Source organism: Kogia breviceps, chromosome 5 (assembly GCF_026419965.1).
Source record: "Kogia breviceps isolate mKogBre1 chromosome 5, mKogBre1 haplotype 1, whole genome shotgun sequence".
Taxonomy (NCBI): domain Eukaryota; kingdom Metazoa; phylum Chordata; class Mammalia; order Artiodactyla; family Physeteridae; genus Kogia; species Kogia breviceps.
In genome coordinates this window covers 21,763,498-21,783,922 of record NC_081314.1, presented here as the reverse complement: position 1 = coordinate 21,783,922, position 20,425 = coordinate 21,763,498, and the positions used below count along the sequence as shown (strand labels likewise).

The window sequence follows — 20,425 nt, the reverse complement described above, 5'->3', positions numbered from 1 at the left end:
TGGTGAATGGAAGCGGTGTGAGTGGTCAGGGTTAGAGTTAGGTGTAAGCAATAACTGGCCCTCTTCTCTGCCCCTCTCTCCATCTCTCTGATGCCTCCAGGAAGGGCAGGACAAGGCCAGGGCCCCATAAGGCTCAGCGAGTTGAGCTGTACCACTGTTCAGCTGCGCCTCCATCTGGGGCATAAATTTGTATACCATCTGTGTCCCTTCTGTGGCCAGGGAGGGTCCCTTCAAAGCTTTCCCTCTTTTGAATGGCGGTTCTGTGAACATTTTGAGAACAATCCTGTCTTCATTTATTTTTTTAAACATCTTTATTGGAGTATAATTTCTTTATAATGGTGTGTTAGTTTCTACTTTATAACAAAGTGAATCAGCTATACGTATACATATATCCCCATATCTCTTCCCTCTTGTGTCTCCCTCCCTCCCACCCTCCCTATCCCTCCTCTCTAGGTGGTCACAAAGCACGGAGGTGATCTCCCTGTGCTATGCGGCTGCTTCCCACTCGCAGTTTTACATTTGGTAGTGTATATATGTCCATGCCACTTTCTCACTTTGTCCCAGCTTACCCTTCCCCCTCCCCATATCCTCAAGTCCATTCTCTAGTAAGTGTGCATCTTTATTCTCGTCCTGCCCTTATGTTCTTCATGACCATTTTTTTTTTCCTTCCTTCATTATGTGTCAGCAAATTGCAGTCATCAGTTGAGTTGTTTGAAGCCGGCCTTTGTCCCAGGCCCAACAAAAGCCTCTGGGGGCTCCACCCTGTCTGGTCCAGCATTCAGGCCCACATGGCTTACTTTTGTTCTCCACCTTGGTGGTCTCCAGTATCTCTACCTGACTTGCTGGGAAGATTGGCACAGAGCACCAGGTCAGCGCTGGCTATGCTGAGCCCCATGGAAATTAAGGATTGTGCCCCATGTACCTCTGGGCCCTCATTCTGGAGAAACCTCCATGGCCACACTCACACGAAGACTGCAATGGTCCTTCTGGGCAGTTGGGCAGGGTGTGGTGAGGGTCACCCCAGCCCTTCACTTGAGGAGATACTTTGGATGTGCCCATCGATGAGCTCCTCATCAATTTCCAACGTGGGGTTCTGTCATGACAGTGATCTTCAGTTGAGTCGGACTGGCAGAGACGGATCACAGCACCTCCAGTCCGTTATCACTGCTTTTTTTTTCCCACTAGACCTTCTGCTTCTAGATCAGCCACTGACCTGGGTCGGCTCACATATTCACCTGGGATTAAACAAATCCACCTGGGGGCTTGGCATAAATCTCGGTCCAAAGGGCACTGCCTCGTCTCACTCCATCCTGCCTAGCCATATTGAGTTTGAGGTGTGGACATGATCGGGACACTAGGCTTATCACCCCTCATCAGCCTACACTTGCTGGAGGAAGACCCACCCTACAGGAATGGAAACACCCTCCACTCCACACAACCAGGCAAGGAACAGAGGTCTACCCGGCTGCCTTCAGGGTGATGGCCTGGCCTGAGACTCTATGGCTTACCTTTGTGCTCCTCTGGGCAAATGACTGAAAGCATTGCTAGTGAGACAGGAAAAAGCATCGACAGCCGAGGAGGACACTCTGACTGTGACCTTTCCGAAGGCCACAGCCCCAGTGCATCAGGACACAGCAGAACCATGTTTCCAGCCAAGTGACTTGGGGAGTGTCTTCTCTAGAATATGGATATGTGGTTAAGCACGTTCCCATTTCTGTTGGGCCCTATTGACGGGAAATTGAGGTCATGTCCCAGAGTTCCATAGCCTGGGTTTCTTCTTTACACCATTAACACCAACACAGTGCACCCCACAGTCATGGGGTGGCTTGGGTGTAGCCAGGGCCCCAGCACTGTTGACAAAGCTGCTTTCAGACACAGCTCTCCTCCTCCTCATTAGGTATTTGGCCCTGGACAAGCCATGGGCCTCTCAGGGTCTCCCCCATCTCCCCATCTGCACAGTTGGTGGTCATACTGGCATCGACTTCCTAGGAAAGCAATCAGGCCCATAGACCTAGAAACACCTACAGTGCCTGGCAACCTGGTGGCCTGGTATCACATCAAGTGCATACACATACTGTACAAAGGCAGAATTCACTCAAGGGCTGGTCTAGCACAGAATACAAGTGAAACTAGCCGGTTTCTGCTCTGAGATCTAGGGAGAGTCACTTCTCTTCCCGCCTACTTCACAGTATGGACATGAGAGGACGGAAAATCTAGAAACATTAGACATCGCCACCCCCACCCCTGCATATGTCCTCTGGAGTGGGCTGCCCCTGCAATTGTTCCCAGCACTCTTGCCTCCTGGTCACATACCCTTCAAGAATGCCCCACCCCTCCAGAAAGGATGGACGTTGTGATTTGGTCCTTGCATATAGACGGATTTAGGCTATGTCTGATTTCTACTCATCCCTCTCTCCTGTGATTTTGGGTGTGTGTGCATGTGTGTGTGTGTGTGTGCCTATATATATACTTTTTATTTATTATGTATTGAACTTTATGATACCTAATTATATATAATATATAATGTATCATAAACTTATTATATATAATAAATTTATTATATTTGTTTATTATATATAACAGAAGTATATTTTGTATAAAGTACCTAAAGGTGAAAATACATACACACATTGTTAGGATTAAGCTTGAGGTAGCGTTTTGGTGTCTCGAAGGGTTGAGTAGTGGGAGTTCTCAGTCTGTTCTCCAGATGATCCCCTTATCAGATACATCATTTGTCAATCAATGTTTTCTCATTTAGGTCGGCTGCCTTTCCATCTTGTGGACACTTGCTTGTGACTTCAAAAACCTTTCCAGTTGCCTGGAGGCCAACTGGATTTTTTGTGCTTCTCTTTCCCTTGCTTGAGGAGACTGATCCAGAAACATGTTTCTAAGATTGATGTCTAAGTGCTTACTGCCTATGGTTTCTTCTAGGTCTGGCCTGGTGTCAGGTTTTACTTTGCAGTAGTCGATTTGTTTTGAGGTTGTGGTTGTAGGTGGCACGAGAAAGGAATCCAGTGTGATGCTTGTGCATGGAGCTGTCCTGTTTCCGCAACACCTTTTGTTGCAGAGGTTATCTTGTTCCCAATGGACCTTCTCTCCTCCTTTGTCAGAGACAAATGGACCGCACAAGCTTGGGTTTCTTTCTGGGCACTCAGTTCTCTTCCATGGATCTATGTAGAAGTCTGCTGTGATAACATCATGATGTCTTGATGATGGTAGGTTTGTAGGCTAGTTGGCAAACAGGTAGCATGGGACGTCCAAAGTCTGTGCTTGTTTCTGAAGAGTGTATTGACGCTCTCTGTGCTTTTTTGTGTTTCCAGACGCATTTTGGAATTCTTGGTTGTAGTTATCTGTGGAAAATCCATGGGTAATTTTGAGAGGAATGGCATTGACTCTCTGGATTGCCTTGGGGGTGAGGGGAATCGTTTCCATGACACAGATACTACTGATCCATGAGCACCAAGTTCTCTCCCGGCTCTGTGGGTATTCTTCATTTTCCTTCATTGATACGCCTCACTTCCAATTTTCTAAGTTACAGGTCTTTACGTCGTGGTATAGATGGACTCCAAGGTTTTTTATTTCTGTTGTTACTGTCATTGTCCACAAGGTTGTTTTCTTCATTTCTCTTTTGGATAGTTCGTTGTGAGTGTATGGAAAGGCAACTGATCTCCGTAGTGTCCATGAAGTTTCTACCCTGCAATTGAAGTGATTTTACTGACGAATTCTGTCATTTTGGGGGGGTAGAGTCACCTTCAGCATTTTCTATGTGGAGATTCTGGTCACTTGGGCTCTTTCCTCTACCATCAGATTCCGCTTATTTCTTCTTTCCATGTAGTTACTATGGCGAGGACGCCTCCGCCTTGTGAATGAATGCCGCGTGTGTGGTCAGGGTTAGAGTTAGACATAGGCAATAACTGGTTTTCTTCCTCTATCTACCTCTCCATCTCTCTGAGGCCTCCAGGAAGGACATGACAAGACCAGAACCCCATAGGGCTCAGGCAGTTGGGCTGTACCACTGTTCGGCTGCCGCTCTGTCTGGGGCAAAAGTTTGTATACCATCTCTGTCCCTTCTGTTGCTGGTGGGGTCCTTGCAAATCTTTCCCTCCTTTGAAAGGAAGTTCTGTGAACATTTTGAGAAAAATCTTTCCTACATTAAGTGTCAGCAAATTGCAGTCACCAGTTGAGTTGTCTGAGGCTGGCCTTTGGTCCGGGCCTAAACAAGCCTCTGGGGCCTCCACCCTGTCTGGTGCAGCATTCAGGCCCAGACTGCTCACTTTTGTTCTCCACCTTGGTTGGCTCCGGGATCTCTGTCTGACTTGGTGGGAAGATTGGCACGGTGCACCAGGTCAGCACCCGCTATGCTGAGCCCGTGTAAATTAGGGAGTGGGCCCCATGTTCCTCTGGGCCCTCATTCTGGAGAAACCTCCATGGGCACACTCACCAGAAGACTGCGATGGCCCTTCCAGGCAGTTGTGCAGGGTGTGGTGAGGGTCACCCCAGTCCCTCACTCAGGAGATGCTTTTGGTGTCCCCATCGATGAACTCCTCATCAATTTCCAACGTGGGGCTCTGCCATTACAGTGATCTTCAGTTGGGCTGCACTGGCACAGACGGATCACAGCACCACCAGGTGATTATCACTGCTTCTTTTTCCCACTAGATCTTCTGCTTCCAGATCAGGCACTGACCTGAGTTGGCTCACATATTCATCTGGGATGAAACAGAACCTCCTCGGGGCCTTGGCATAAATCTCTTTAAAAAGAGTGTTGCCTAGTATTGCTCCATCCTACCCAGCCATCTTTGGCCTTTGGTGTGGACATGACCGGATCCCCAGGTTTATCCCCCCTCATCAGCCTACACTTCCTGGAGGCAGACCCACGTTACAGGAATGTAAACACCCCCCACTCCCGACTGCCCACATCCAGACAAGGAACAGAGGGCTACCAGGCTGGCATCAGGGTGATGGCCTGGCCTGGGCGTCTCTGGATTACCTTTGTGTGCCTCCAGGCAAATGGCCAAAGGCCTCTCCGGTGAGACCTGACACAGCATCCACAGTCCTGGAGGACACCCTAACTGTGATCTTTCCTAAGACCACAGCCTCAGCACATCGGACACAGCAGAAACATGTTTCCAGCCAAGTGACCTGGGTAGAGTCTACTCTAGGATGTGGATGTTTTTTTAAACAGGTTCCAGTTTCTGTTGGACCCTATTGCCAGGGAAGTGAGGTCACGTCCTGCGGTCCCCTGGCGCTGGTTTCTTCCTTACACCATTGACACCAACCCAGTGCACCTGACAGTCATGGAGCTGCTTGGGTGTAGCCAGGGCCCCAGCACTGTGGACAAAGCTGCTTTCAGACACAGTCCTCCTCCTCTCATCAGGTTGTGGCCCTAGAAAAGCCATCAGCCTCTCAGGGCCTCCCTCATCTCCCCATCTGCACAGTTGGCAGTCATACTGACATAGACTTCCTAGGAAAGCAATCAGGACCATAGACCTAGAAACACCTACAGTGTCTGGCAAACTGGTGGGCTGGTACCACATGGATCACATGCACACACTGCACAAAGGAAGTTTTCACTCAAGGGCTGGTGTAGCACAGAATACAAGTGAAACTGGCCTGGTTCTTCTCTGGGATCACTTCTGTTCCCACGTACTTCCCATTATGGCCATGGGAGGATTGAAAGTCAAGAAACATCAGACATGGCACCCAACCCCCGCATACAACCTTCGAGGTCCTCCTTTTGCAGGTAGATTCATGTCCAAGTGTTCCCTCTTGATCTCTGGAGCACATGCAATGGCTCCCAGCATTCTTGCCTCCTTCAAGAAAGCCCCACCCCTCCAGAAAGGATGGACTTTGTGATTTGGTCCTTGCATATAGATGGATTTAAGAAATGTCTGTGATTTCTACTCATCATATATTTATACAATATATATATTATGTATCATAACCTTATATATAATAAATGTATGATATGTGTTTATTATATATAACAGAAGTATATTATGTATAAAATACATATAGGTGCCCCCAAATACACACATTTTTAAGATTAAGCTCGAGGTAGCATATTGGTGTCTGGAAGTATTGAGTTGTGGGGGTTCTCAGTCTGTTCTCCAGATGATCCCCTTATCAGATACATCATTTGCCAATCAATATTCTCTCATTTGGGTCAGCTGCCTTTCCATCTTGCAGACACTTGCCTGTGACTTCAAAAACCTTTTCAGTCACCAAGAGCCCCAGCTGGGTTTATTGTGCTTCTCTTTCCCTGCTTGAGGAGACTGATGCAGAAACATGTTTCTAAGATTGATGTCCAAGTGTTTACTGCCTATGGTTTCTTCTAGGCCTTGCCTGGCTTCAGGTTTTATGTTACAATAGTCGATTTGGTTTGAGATTGTAGTTTTTCATGGCATGAGAAAGGAATTCAGTGTGATGCTTGTGCAAGGAGCTGTCCTGTTTCCAAAACACCATTCATTGCAAAGGCTATCTTATCACCATTGGACCTTCTCACCTCATTAGTCAGAGATGAATGGACCGCACAAGCATGGGTTTCTTTCTGGGCACTCAGTTCTCTTCCAGGGATCTATGTGGAAGTCTGCTGTGACAATACCATGCTGCCTTGATGATGGTAGTTTTGTAGGCTAGTTGGAAATCAGACAGTGTGAGAAGTCCAAAGTCTGTGCTTCTTTCTGAAGAGCATATCTATGCTCTCTGTGTTCTTTTGTGTTTCCAGACGCATTTTGGAACTCTTTGTTGTGGTTATCCGAGGAAAATCTGTGGGTAATTTTGAGAGGAACGGCATTGACTCTCTGGATTGCCTCCAGGGTAGGGGGAATCATTTCCATGAGACGCTTTCTTCCGATCCATGAGCACCACATATCTCTTCCAGTTTTGTGAGTCTTCATTTTCCTTCTTTGATACATCTCTCTTCCAGTTTTCTGAGTTATAGGTCTTTTATGTTGTGGGTTAGATGGACTCCTAGTTGTTTGTTTGTTTGGTTTGTTTTTTTAGCATCTTTATTGAAATATAATTGCTTTACCATGGTGTGTTAGTTTCTGCTGTATAACAAAGTGAATCAGCTATATGTATACATATATCCCCACATCCCCATCCTCTTGTGTCCCCCTCCACTCTACCTATCCAATCCCTCCAGGTGGTCACAAAGCACTGAGCTTATCTCCCTGTGCTATGTAACTGCTTCCCACTAGCTAGTTACCACCATTGTCCTTGTGTTTGTTATATTCTTTTCTGCTTCGGGTAGTTCATTGTGAGTGTACAGAAATACAAGTGATTTCTGTAGTGTCGATGATGTTTGTACCCTGAAATAGAACTGATATTTCTGACGAGTTCTATCTGTTGTTTTTTTCTGGGTGGGTGGCAGGGTCTCCTTCAACATTTACTTTGGAGAGTCAGTTCAGTTGGACTCTTTCCTCTGCTGTCACATTCCTCTTCTTTTTTTCCCCATGTAGTTATTATGGCGAGGACTTCATTTGCCTTGGTGAATGAAAGTGGTGACCATGGTCAGGGTTGGAGTTAAGCGTAAGCAATAACTGGCCCTCTTCCCCTTCCTCACCCTCCATCTCTCTTAGGAATCCAGAAAGGGCAGGACAAAGCCAGACCCCCATAGGTCTCTGTGAGTTGAGCTGGACCACTGTTCGTCTACCCCGCCATCCAGGGCATAAATTGGTATACCATCTGTGTCCCTTTTGTGGCCAGGGTGTCCCTTCAAAAATTTCCCTCTTTTGAATGGGAGTTCTGTGAACATTTTGAGACCAATCCTTGCTTCATTATGTGTCGGCAAATTGCAGTCCACCAGATGAGTTGTCTGAGGCTGGCCTTTTTTCCGGGCTCAACACCAGCCTCTGGCGTCTCAACCTTGTGGGGCTCAGCATTCGGCCCAGACTGCTCACTTTTATTCTCCCCTTGTTGGGCTCTGGATCCTCCAGTTTACTTGGTGTGAAGATAGGCACAGTGCTCCAGGTCAGAGCCTGCTATGGTGAGCCCCATGGAAGCCAGGGATTGGACGCTATGGACCTCTGAGCCCTGATTCCAGAGAACTCTCCATGGCCACACTCAAGTGGAAACTGTGCTGGCCCACATGGGTGGTGTGGGCTTGGGGAGGTGAGGGTCCCCTTGGCCCCTCATTCAGGGAGATTCATTGGGTATCCCAATGGATGAGCTCCTTGCCTATCAGCAACGTGGGGTTCTGCTATGACAGTGATGAGCAGACTGGCTGGACTGGCACAGATGGATCAGTTCTCCACCCAGCCATTATCACTTCTTATTCTGCCCACTCACCTTCTGCACCCAGCTTAGGCACTGATCTGGATCGGCTCACATATCCACCTGGGGCGAAAGAGATCCACCTCGGGAGCTTGGCATAAACCTTGGCCAAACGGTGCTGCCTAGGCTCTCTCCATCCCACCCAGCCATCCTGGGCCTGTGGTGTGGACATGAACGGCCCACTACGCTTCTCCCACCTCATTCACCTGCCCTTGTTAGAGGCAGAACCACCTCACTGGACAAGGAAACCACTCCCTCCACATTCCACATAGCCAGTAAATGGGCAGAACGCTACCTGTCTGACATCTTGGTGGTGGCTTGACTTGGGGTTCCCTGGCTTACCTTTGAAGTCCTACAGGCAATTGTCCCAATGACTCTAGGGTGAGACCTGACCCAACATCAACAGCTGTGGAGGACACCCTGCTCTGACCTATCTTAATTCCACAGCCTCAGCACATTGGGACACAGAAGAACCATGTTTCCAGCTAAGTGAGCTGGGGAAGGAGCTCCTCCAGGATGCGGATGCTGGGTTATCCAGGCTCCAGGTTCTGTTGAGCCCTATTGATAGGGAGTGTGGTCACATCCTGGGGTCCTCTGACCCGGGACTCTGCAGTGACATTACAACAGTGACACCAACATAGCCCACCTGACAGACGTGGGGCAACTTTGTTGTTGCCAGGGCCCCAGCTCTGTGGACACAGGAGCTTTCAGACATGGCTCACCTCCTTCTTAGCAGAGATGTGGACCTGGACAAGCCATGGGCATCTCAGGGCCTCCCCATTCACCCCGTCTGCACAGTTGGTGGTCATTCTGGCATCAACTTCTTAGGGAAGCCATCAGGTGGATAGACCTAGAAACACCTACAGTGCCTGTCATACCCATGGGCTGGTATCACATGGAGTGCAAACACACAATGCACAAAGTTAGGATTCCGTCAAGGACTGGCCTAGTGCAGAATACAACTGAAACAGGTCTGGGTTGGCTATGGGATCTAAGGAGAGTCACTCATTTTCCAACCTATTTCCAAGTCCAGCTGTGGGAGGACTGAAAGTCAAGAAATTTCAGACATTGGCCCCTCTGGCATACAACTTTCCAGGTCCTCCCATTGCAGGTAGATTCACTTCCGTGTGTCTCCTTTTGGCCTCTGGGGTTGGCTGTCCCTGCAATGGCTCCCAGCATTCTTGCTTCCTGCTCACATATCCTTGTGGAAATCCTCACCTTTACAGAATGGACAGACATTGTGTTTTGGTGCTCTCGTATAGATGGGATTAGGAAAAGTCTGAATTCTACTCAATTCCTTTCTCCTGTGATTGTATGTGCGTGTGAGTGTGTATATATATATTTATACTGTAGACAAATTTATGATACATAAAATATATATTATATATAGTATAGTTATTATATATATTATGCATCATAAACTTATTCTATATATTTATCATATATAATATGTTTATGATACAAAATATATGTATATTATGTATATAATACATATAGGTGCACATACCTACATACATAAATTTTTTAACATCTTTATTGGAGTATAATTGCTTTACAATGGTGTGTTAGTTTCTGCTTTATAACAAAATGAATCAGTTATACATATACACATGTTGCCATATCTCTTCCCTCTTGCATCTGCCTCCACCCCCCATCCCATCCCTTTAGGTGGTCACAAAGCACCAAGCTGATCTCCCTGTGCTATGCGGCTGCTTCCCACTAGCTATCTATTCTACGTTTGGTAGTGTATATATGACCATGCCACTCTCTCACTTTGTCACAGCCTACCCTTCCCCCTCCCCACATCCTCAAGTCCATTCTCTAGTAAGTCTGCATCTCTATTCCCGTCTTCACCCTAGGTTCTTCATGACCTTTTTTTCCCCTTAGATTCCATATATATGTGTTAGCATACGGTATTTGTTTTCCTCTTTCTGACTTACTTCACTCTGTATGACAGACTCTAGGTCCATGCACCTCACTACAAATAACTCAATTTCGTTTCTTTTTATGGCTGAGTAATAGTCCGTTGTATATTTGTGCCACATCTTCTTTATCCATTCATCTAATGATGGACACCTAGGTTGCTTCCATCTCCTGGCTATAGTAAACAGAGCTGCAATGAACATTTTGCTACATGACTCTTTTTGAATTATGGTTTTCTCAAGATATATACCCAGTAGTGGGATTGCTGGGTCGTATGGTAGTTCTATTTGTAGTTTTTTAAGGAACCTCTATACTGTTCTCCATAGTGGCTGTATCAATTTACATTCCCACCAGCAGTGCAAGGGTGTTCCCTTTTCTCCACAACCTCTCCAGCAGTTATTGTTTCTAGATTTTTTGATGATGGCCATTCTGACTGATGTGTGATGATATCTCATTGTAGTTTTGATTTGCATTTCTCTAATGATTAATGACATTGAGCATTCCTTCATGTGTTTGTTGGCAATCTGTATGTCTTCTTTGGAGAAATGTCTATTTAGGTCTTCTGCCCATTTTTGGATTGGGTTGTTTGTTTTTTTGTTATTGAGCAGCATGGGCTGCTTGTAAATTTTGGAGATTAATCCTTTGTCAACTGCTTCACTTGCAAATATTTTCTCCCATTGTGAGTGCTGTCTTTTGGTCTTATTTATAGTTTCCTTTGCTGTGCAAAAGCTTTTAAGCTTCATTAGGTCCTATTTGTTTATTTTTGTTTTTATTTCTATTTCTCTAGGAGGTGGGTCAAAAGGATCTTGCTGTGGTTTATATCATAGAGTGTTCTGCCTATGTATTCCTCTAAGAGTTTCATAGTTTCTGGCCTTACATGTAGGTCTTTAATCCATTTTTAGCTTATTTTTGTGTATGGTTTTAGGGAGTGTTCTAATCTCATACTTTTACATGTGCCTGTCCAGTTTTCCCAGCACCACTTGTTGAAGAGGCTGTCTTTTCTCCACTGTATATTCTTGCCTCCTTTATCAAAGATAAAGTGACCATATGTGCGTGGCTTTGTCTCTGGGCTTTCTATCCTGTTCCATTGATCTATATTTCTGTTTTTGTGCCAGTACCATACTGTCTTGATTACTGTAGCTTTATAGTATAGTCTGAAGTCAGGGAGCCTGATTTCTCCAGCTCCATTTTGCGTTCTCAAGATTGCTTTTGTTATTCAGGGTCTTTTGTGTTTCCATACAAATTGTGAAATTTATTGTTCTAGTTCTCTGAAAAATGCCAGTGGTAGTTTGATAAGGATTGCATTGAATCTGTAGATTGCTTTGGGTAGTAGAGTCATTTTCACAATGTTGATTCTTCCAATCCAAGAACATGGTATATCTCTCCACCTATTTGTATCATCTTTAATTTCTTTCATCAATGTCTTATAATTTGCCAGAATACCTAAATAAACATTTCTCCAAAGAAGATATACAGATTACCAATGAACAATGCCAATGAAAGAATGCTCAACCTCATTAATCATTAGAGAAATGCAAATCAAAACTACAATGAGATATCATCTCACATTGATCAGAATGGCCATCACCAAAAAATCTATAAAAAATAAATGCTGCAAAGGGTGTGGAGAAAAGGGAACACTCTTGCACTGCTGGTGGGAATGTAAATTGATACAGCCACTATGGAGAACAGTATGGAGGGTCCTTTAAAAACTACAAATAGAACTACCATACGACCCAGCAATCCCACTACTGGGTATATACCCTGAGAAAACCATAATTCAAAAAGAGTCATGTACCAAAATGTTCATTGCAGCTCTATTTACAATAGCCAGGAGATGGAAGCAACCTAAGTGTCCATCATCAGAAGAATGGATAAAGAAGATGTAGCATAAATATACAATGGAATATTACCCAGCTATAAAAAGAAATGAAACTGGGTTATTTGTAGTGAGGTGTATGGACCTACAGTCTGTCATACAGAGTGAAATAAGTCAGAAAGAGAAAAACAAATACCATATGCTAACACATATATATGGAATCTAAGAAAAAAGAAAAAAAATGGTCATGAAGAATCTAGGGATAAGACGGGAATGGAGACACAGACCTACTAGAGAATGGACTTGAGGATGTTGGGAGGCGGAAGGGTAGGCTGTGAGAAAGTAAGAGAGTGGCATGGACATATATACACTACCAAACATAGAATAGATAGCTAGTGGGAAGCAGCCGCATAGCACAGGGAGATCAGCTCGGTGTGTTGTGACCACCTAGAGGGGTGGGATAGGAAGGGTGGGCGGGAGGGAGACACAAGAGGGAAGAGATTGGGAACATGTGTATATGTATAACTAATTCACTTTGTTATAAAGCAGAAACTAACACACCATTGTAAAGCAATTATACTCCAATAAAGATGCTTTAAAAAAAAAAACAAACGAGGAACCACATGTTGGACTGAGTCCTGGAGACATAACTTTGAATCCAGAGGTTCTTTTATTTCCCTGACTTGGAGTCCCATTGCTGTAGATCCTGGGGCAGGACTGAGTCTGGAATTTGGGCTAGTAATGGGCCAGTCTTCCCACAGATGCCAAAACCTGGTAGAAATATTGGTTTTCTGGTCTGGCTCCAGGCAGACTGAGGTCCCAGGGTCCAAACTGTCTCAGGATGAGTTGTCTGGAGCTGCCAGATACAGGGACCAACAGAGAAGTAGAAATCACATCCCATGGCAGATCAAAGGTCTTAGTACAACTCGAACGTTGAGGAGTCAAAATCAGAGCTGGAGAGGAATACATAATTGAGACAGAGCAAACAGTAACATTTCAGGATGAAAGCTGTAAGAGGGGGACTGAATCGGGCAGGAGGTCCAGTGCAGGCCAGGTACAAATGCCCAAGCCCTTAATGTGCATTAGCGGATTTCTTTAAACAGAGATTGCTGGCCTCCCCCAGAGACTCTGAGCCTAAAAAAAAATCAAAGGTGGGGCCTGGAAATCTGCTTTTCTAATCAGTTCCCAGGTGTTGCTGATGCTCCTGGGGCACTTTAAGAAGCACTGAGCAAGGTAGGAAGGCTGGGATTATGCAGGGCTATGTCCTGGGTCTGTCACCAGGAAGAATCTGTAAAGAAGATCGCTTTGTGCAGAGAACCGTTCATGTTCCCTGAATCTAATTAGACATCTGCACGTTCCACCCTTATGCCCCTTCATATTTCTTAAGCCCCACCCTCTGCTCTATGCTACTCCTTTTACCATTGAAAATGAAGTAACTGTAAAATAATTGCTATCATTTATTGAGCCATTACTATGTACTCTATATTATACAATTCTGACATCAAACTTAGTAAGGGGAATACTATTATTATCCCCAATGTACAAATGAAAAGAACCTAGAGCTTACAGTGGTTAGTTAACTGGGCCCAAATCATTTAGGAAATTGGAATAAACCTTTAGACATTATCCTAACTGTATAACAGTGACAAACGTATATCTCTTTGGAAGCAGGAAGCCAAAGTTTTCTCACAGAAAAACAGAATCCACTGGGCACCAAAGTACCACATAATGAACTTTAGCTATTTCTTTTCAAAGAGAAAGAAGACAGAGATAGTATCTTGTTTAATGAAAGCTTGGATGCAGCTCATATCCTTTTAAAGTAGAATGTAATTGAGATTCCTTGGATTTTTCTCTAAAGAAGGCTTGTTTTATGGCAACCTTCAAAAACATCAAATAGAAGTCAGGGGAAATCTCTACATTGGTTATTTCTTTCCTATCATGTGCACAAATGACCCATCTGTGGCTTATGTATTTGTGACTCTGCCCTAGAGACATAGCCTCTCCAGTTCCATTTAGCACGGGGTTAATTACAGTTGGATAGAAAAATTGAAAATATCTGAAATGTGCAACGAATTATTTATAGAATCCATATAGTAAATAACATGCAGCATTCGAACATATTTTAGAAAAGTTTTAAAATATTTAACATCACGTACAGGATATATTATTAAATGAAAGAAAATTCAGTTTATATCAACTTAAAAAAATGTCTTAGACTGCGATCTTGGTTTGGGTTCCCACAGCAGCAGACTATGAGTCAAGAATTCAAGTTCAAGTAACTTATTTGGGAGGTGACAACAGGGCACACTGTGGGGAGAGGGGGAGTGGGACAGGAAAGGAGAAGCCAATAAAGTTTGCACAGTCATGCAAGTTACCACCGTGGACAACCCAAATTAATTCCACTGGGAAATCTGGAGCCCAGGCAGACAGCATAAAGGCTCAGACGGATCCTGCAGAAAGGGTAAAGAATCCAGTATTTAAACAGCAACTTCTGTCAATCACTGTTTGAGGGTTGTTCCCAAGGGCCATTAATTCTCTGGCACTTCTGACTTGCCATGAACTATGCAAAGTAGGCTATGGGTGAAAAAAAACCCTTAGGGGAAGAGGTGTAGATGCTGACAATTAGAATCAAGCCAGGGTGAACTGTGTGGGAAGGACTGAAGGGAAAATTGGCAAAACATCCAGAGCGTCTGCTGTACACAGGTATCCCAGAACCTAGAGCTTCAGAAAAGCTGTGTACTATTAGTTCTTCAAAAAGTGCCATCCCAGGGAGCAGGAGTGAGGGAAAAGGGAGGGAGGCAGAGAAAGAAGGTTCAATCAGTTCAAGGGTGAATTTCCAAGCTGGCCTCCACGTGGTAACAAATGCACTAGTTGCTTGATCTCATAAAACTGTCTCTTCAGAGGAGGTGTGAACAACTGCATACCCAGACAATCTGTCCTAAGAAACGAGGAGAAGATTTTAGCCTCAGCTTCTGCATCTCATTGGTGAAAATTTTCCCCGTGGTGCATGAGCTCTTTAACACTTCCAGGTTCTGTATGTGGGAGCACCAACTGGGCCAGTGACATCTCATACCTCAAAAGCATGAAGGAAGCCAAGAGTGGGAGGCCGGGGCATCCAGCATGGACAGGAGGGAAGGGTGCAGGCCATGCCTGGGTGGAGCTGACAAGTCCTTACATACTCAGTTACCCCCTTGGCAGCCAGGGCAGAAAAGGTGGTCAAGGGCTTCAGAAATGGTCAAGGCCAAGAGGATCTGAGATGCTGCCTAAGACATGCCTAATGCATTTTTGTTTAATAAATATTTACATACATTCACAGAAAAAACACACACTCACATGTACAAACACAATCACATATAAAAAAGACAACAGTTTTTTTAAAAGACCATAGTGAAGAGCCAACCAAATTTTATTCCCTCCTTTATTCTTTGATATATGTTTAAAATTTTATATAATAAAGGTGTTTTGATTTTATAATAGGTAAAGTTCATGTGGACTGTTTTAGAAAGGGAGGCAGAGTAGGAAATATTTATTTTCCAAAGTAAAACAAACCAGTAAAAACGATTATTATTCTATATTTTACTTGGGCACAGACAACATTATCTTCTTTAATGAAGGTTGAATCTTTTAAGAGATTGTTTAGAAAAGTATCAATAAGTAGTTTTTTAAATGTGAGAAGTATAACTCTTGCCTTATAATAAAATTAGTTTCCAAGTAATTTTAAAATGTACTCTATGTATCTTGCTTCATTATTTATTCATTCACTGAATAGCTGTTATTCACCAAATACTTTCTGACCCCCTTTTATGGGCAAGGTCCTTGCCAGTCACTGGTGATAACAAGAAGAATCAGAAAAAATTTCCACCAACTAGGGGCCCATATTGGAATGGTAGATGGGTTATAGCAAAGAAAATTCATACTCACCAAGTACCCAAAAGATTTCTTACTTTTGGCAACTTCCAGTGCAATGAAGTTGGGGTCACATGACTAGTTCTGTCCTATGAACTGTGAGCAGAAGAGATGTATGTTACCCTTGGACTAAGGCAGCTATGAACTGATGTTCTCTACCCCTGGAGCAATGATCCTAAGGGCCACATTTTGCTAGATGAACATAGGTACAAGAGGGACAAAGACAACAAGACCTGCATCAGACCTTGCATGAAAAGGATTTATTTATTTATTTATTTATTTATTGTTCACTACAGATTGATTACAGACTATTTTCTTGCTTTGGGATCCACACAGAGCCTTACAATCTCATTGGTTATTTTTGTCTAGTAAACATACCAGAGAAACACACCCAAATACATTGCCACCAAAACTCAAAGAGGCTCACCAAGCGAAGTACCTTGTTTTGTGTTGTGTCTCTCACTTTAGAAGGCATAACCTGACATACCTCACACATCAGACCTCTAAAAATTTTACCAATGTAGCAGACTCCTAAATTGTTGCAGTGTTTTTCTTCCACACCTAAGAAGGTGTGACAGAAAGGACATGCACCATGGTAATGTTCTTCCCAGAAGTTCATTACCCTGGTTTAATCATGAGAAAACATCAGACAAACCCAAAGTGAGGGACAGTGTACAGAATATCTGACCAGGACTTTTAAAAAGTGTTAATGCAAAATAACAACAAAGAAAAAAACAAAAACAAACAAAAATACTCAAGGAAAGACTGAGCAACTGTCAGAGACTGAAGGAGACTAAGAAGAGATTACAACTATATGCAACATGGTACACTGTATTCAATCCTGGAAAAGAAAAAGGACACTGCTGAAATCTGAATGAAGTCTTTGGTTAATAGTGCTGCACTGATGTTTCATAGTTTGGAGAAATATGCCACAGTTATGTAAACTTGTCAACATTAGGGGAAACTGAGTGAAAGTTATAGGGGACCTCTCTGTACTATCATTACAACACTTCCGTAACTCTAAAATTACTAAAAGATAAAAAGTTTGTAGAAAGGACGCTGGAAATTTCTGGTTGATAAGACTTGAATATACAGGACCGTAGAAATAAAGGTACATGTAAAAGAAAAAAAAATGTCATGAAGAGCCTAGGGGTAGGACGGGAATAAAGACACAGACCAACTAGAACATGGACTTGAGGATATGGGGAGGGGGAAGGGTAAGCTGTGACAAAGTGAGAGGGTGTCATGGACATATATATACTACCAAACGTACGGTGGATAGCCAGTGGGAAACAGCTGCATGGCACAGGGAGATCAGCTAGGTGGTTTGTGAACACCTAGAGGAGTGGGATAGGAAGGGTGGGAGGGAGGGAGACCCAAGAGGGAAGAGATATGGGAACATGTGTATATGTATAACTGATTCACTTTGTTGTAAAGCAGAAACTAACACACCATTGTAAAGCAATTATACTCCAATAAAGATGTTTAAAAAAAGAAAAAAGAAATCATTTCTGGAGTAATAAATGTTCTGAACAGCTCAAAATAAATAAATAAATAAAGCTAAAGTGAGCAAAAAAATAAAATAAATAAAGCTGCATGTGTGTGTGTATTTTTGTCTATTGGTGTGTCTGTGTGTGACTGTGTGTGGATCTGTGTGTGTGTGTGGTTGGGCGACATCTGGTGTGGGGGTGTCTTTGGGTGTCTCTAGGTGTGTGGCTGTGTTTCTGTGTGTCTGGTGCAGGAAGGGTGGGTTTAAATGATCACATAGTTCTACTGTGAAGGAATTAATAAGCCAAGGTGCCTCCATGAACCTGAGAGTGACTGCCTCCTTAAATTTTGAGCCCTAGGCACATTGCTTACCTCACCCTAGATTGAGTCTTTTGATGAAGCTGCCAGGAAGAACAAAAGAAAAAAAAAAACAAAACAGGGGGCACCTGGATTTGAACCAGGGACCTCTTGATCTGCAGTCAAATGCTCTACCACTGAGCTATACCCCCTGATGCTATTATGCCCCCTATAAGCACTTATTCCACTTTAATGAGTTTCATCATACTTCATAAATATCTGTGTGGCTGAGATTCCTCCTAGATTTAATTTCATCCCTGATTCCCTTCTAGCCACATCACCTCCTACTTTTCTCAGAGCATGTATGTTCATTCTCTTCTCAGAACTTAAAGCTCAGTGCTATGTTCTCAGTCTAACTCTCCAGTGTTTAAAATACACCACCAACTGCCCATAAATCTCCAGGCCCATCAGTGAATGTTGTAAACATCATGGGGTGCCATCAAATATTGGACATTGAGGGGGTATTAACTGGAAATCCACAACTGGACTACAGAGGTTCATGTTCAACTCTGAATTACAGGCAAATATTGTATGTGTGCATGGATTGTATATTGTACATGACTTCAGCAGATTTTCAAGGGGATCTCATCCAGGTGAACTGTCTCATTTACAGCTGGAAAAAAAACAGTTAAGAATTCCAAAATTCACCTTTGAACACCACTGATTCCTAGTTCCTTGAGTTCCAGTCTGAGAACTTTCAAACTTGTGTATCTCCAGAATTGAGAAGAAAGGTCAAGGAAATCTGTCACTGCAGTAAGTTCTCCCTGATGAAGCCTAGAAGCTGCTATGAAGCTAAGGAGCCCACAGCCCCCAGAACTCCAGCTCACAGCTCTCTGGGGGCTCTCTGAGCCCCCAGCCGCTACACTCTGAGGTTCTACAGAAACCTCAGATTGCAAACCCAGTGTGCCCCAAACTACACTTGCTGTCCTCCTGCTCAAACCTGCATCTCCTCCTATTTTGCTTTGTTGCAATAATAATAGTCCATATTTACTAAACACTTGCTATGTGCCAGGCTCAGTTCTAGCCATAACTTCTGGCTGAATCATCAGAAAAAAATCCCACAGGACAGGTGTTATTGTTAGCATACTGATTTTGCAAGTAAGGAAACTGAGGCACAGAGTGGCTATGCAGTTGAGAGGTGGTGGGGCCAGGATTTCAGTGTGGGCTCAGAGCTGGGTGCCAGGCCTGCCTATTTAACCATCTGATCAGCCTCCTCCCTGTCTTGGTTGGTGACACCACTGTGTACTCAGTCATTTGGCCAAAGCATGTAACACAACTCTGGGCTTCTTCCAACCCCTCCTCCCCAGTGCAAGTTAATCACTGGGTGCTGCTGATTTTAGCTTTGATATCACTTAAGCCCACTCCCACCCCTGCACCGCAATGCCACCACCTCCTAAATGGCCTCCCAGCCTCCACCCCTGACATCCATCCCCTACTGCTCCCACAGCAGTCGTTTTAAAATCAGGTGCATCTAGGCCACTCCTCTTAAAGGCCTTCATGATAAACTGCAAACCTCTCAGCACAACAAGAGTTCTAACATTTTGATCCCTGTCTGCCTCCTTGGCTTCAGCATCCTCTGCTGACACTGCCTATAGCACATTTTGTGCTCCAGCTGCCTCCAACTGCATCCATCTGGCTCCAGCCTCTGCCCATGCATTTGTCTCTGCCTGGGACCCAACCCTCACTCACCGCACCCCTGCCTCTCCTCCACCCTCCCTCTGGGGCGATACTGTTCTTCTGTGAGACCCTGAATTGCCATCAGCTCCTCTTGGAAGCCTCCTGTAACCTCCCTCATCTGGACAGAGGTAATAGCTGCCTCCTCTGCATTCCTGAAGCTGGCCCAGCTCAGTCCAGCTCACAGCTGTCTGACTTCTTATTTTACAGGCCTGCTTCCTGGCTGAGAGCACACTGAGGCCAGGGGCTGTGTCTTATTAACTTCTGGGTTCACACTTTGCACAATTTTGGCATGTAGTAGGTGCTCAGTGTATGTCATTCAAGCTGATTTTAAAATGCAGCAGTGCCTGAGCTGCAGGCAGGAACTAAACCTAGACTAAGGCCTGACCTCTGGCCCTAGCCTGGGTCTGGAATGCAGGCACCCAATGTGGGGTGCTCGCTGCAGGCAATGAACTGGGGGTAGAAAGGTAATAGAAAGTCCTCAAGCTTTAGATCAGGAAAGGAGTGCAGTTCCCTAAACTTTAGGCCAGTTCATGTTTCTCCACAGCACTGTTCTGTGAACAAAGACTCTATTCCCTGACTGCCCCCAGGACACTGTAACGTGTGGGCACCATCACTAAGTTACTGGGTTTGCCCTGCAACCAAAAGGTTCTAAAAGGCTATGGACAGTTCTAGCACTTTGGGAGCATTGCTAAGTGGAAATTTGTGACAAAGCTTTTAACAGAAGGAGAACAGAATGAGTAGTATAATGAAGTCATTGAGGACGTGTTCTCCTAGTTTAAATCGTGGACCTGTCCTTTGTAGAATCTCCAAGTCTCAGACTCCTTGTGTAAAATGGAGATAATGTATCTTGTAAAATTTTGGTGAGAAATGAAGGAGATAATTAATGTAAAGAACCTAGTCTGCTGCCTGGCATATATACAAGGGACATTAGTTATTATTCAACCAGCCATGAGCTACAGAATATAATAAATTCAAAAT

At 44.2% G+C, this 20,425-nt stretch overlaps 1 protein-coding gene and 1 non-coding gene across 2 annotated transcripts in view; one reads left to right on the top strand and one right to left on the bottom strand.

The window, feature by feature from the left end:
• Positions 1 to 1,342: 1,342 nt before the first annotated feature.
• ACP3 (acid phosphatase 3) overlaps positions 1,343 to 20,425 on the top strand; it is an 83,762-nt gene continuing 64,679 nt past the window's right edge. Inside the window, 3 exon segments of the mRNA XM_059065303.2 lie at positions 1,343 to 1,476; positions 3,321 to 3,412; positions 5,007 to 5,146. Coding sequence (XP_058921286.1) covers positions 1,343 to 1,476; positions 3,321 to 3,412; positions 5,007 to 5,146 — 366 coding nt within the window.
• On the bottom strand, positions 17,851 to 17,922 carry TRNAC-GCA (transfer RNA cysteine (anticodon GCA)). Its single transcript has one exon. It is a non-coding gene; the product is annotated as a tRNA-Cys (tRNA).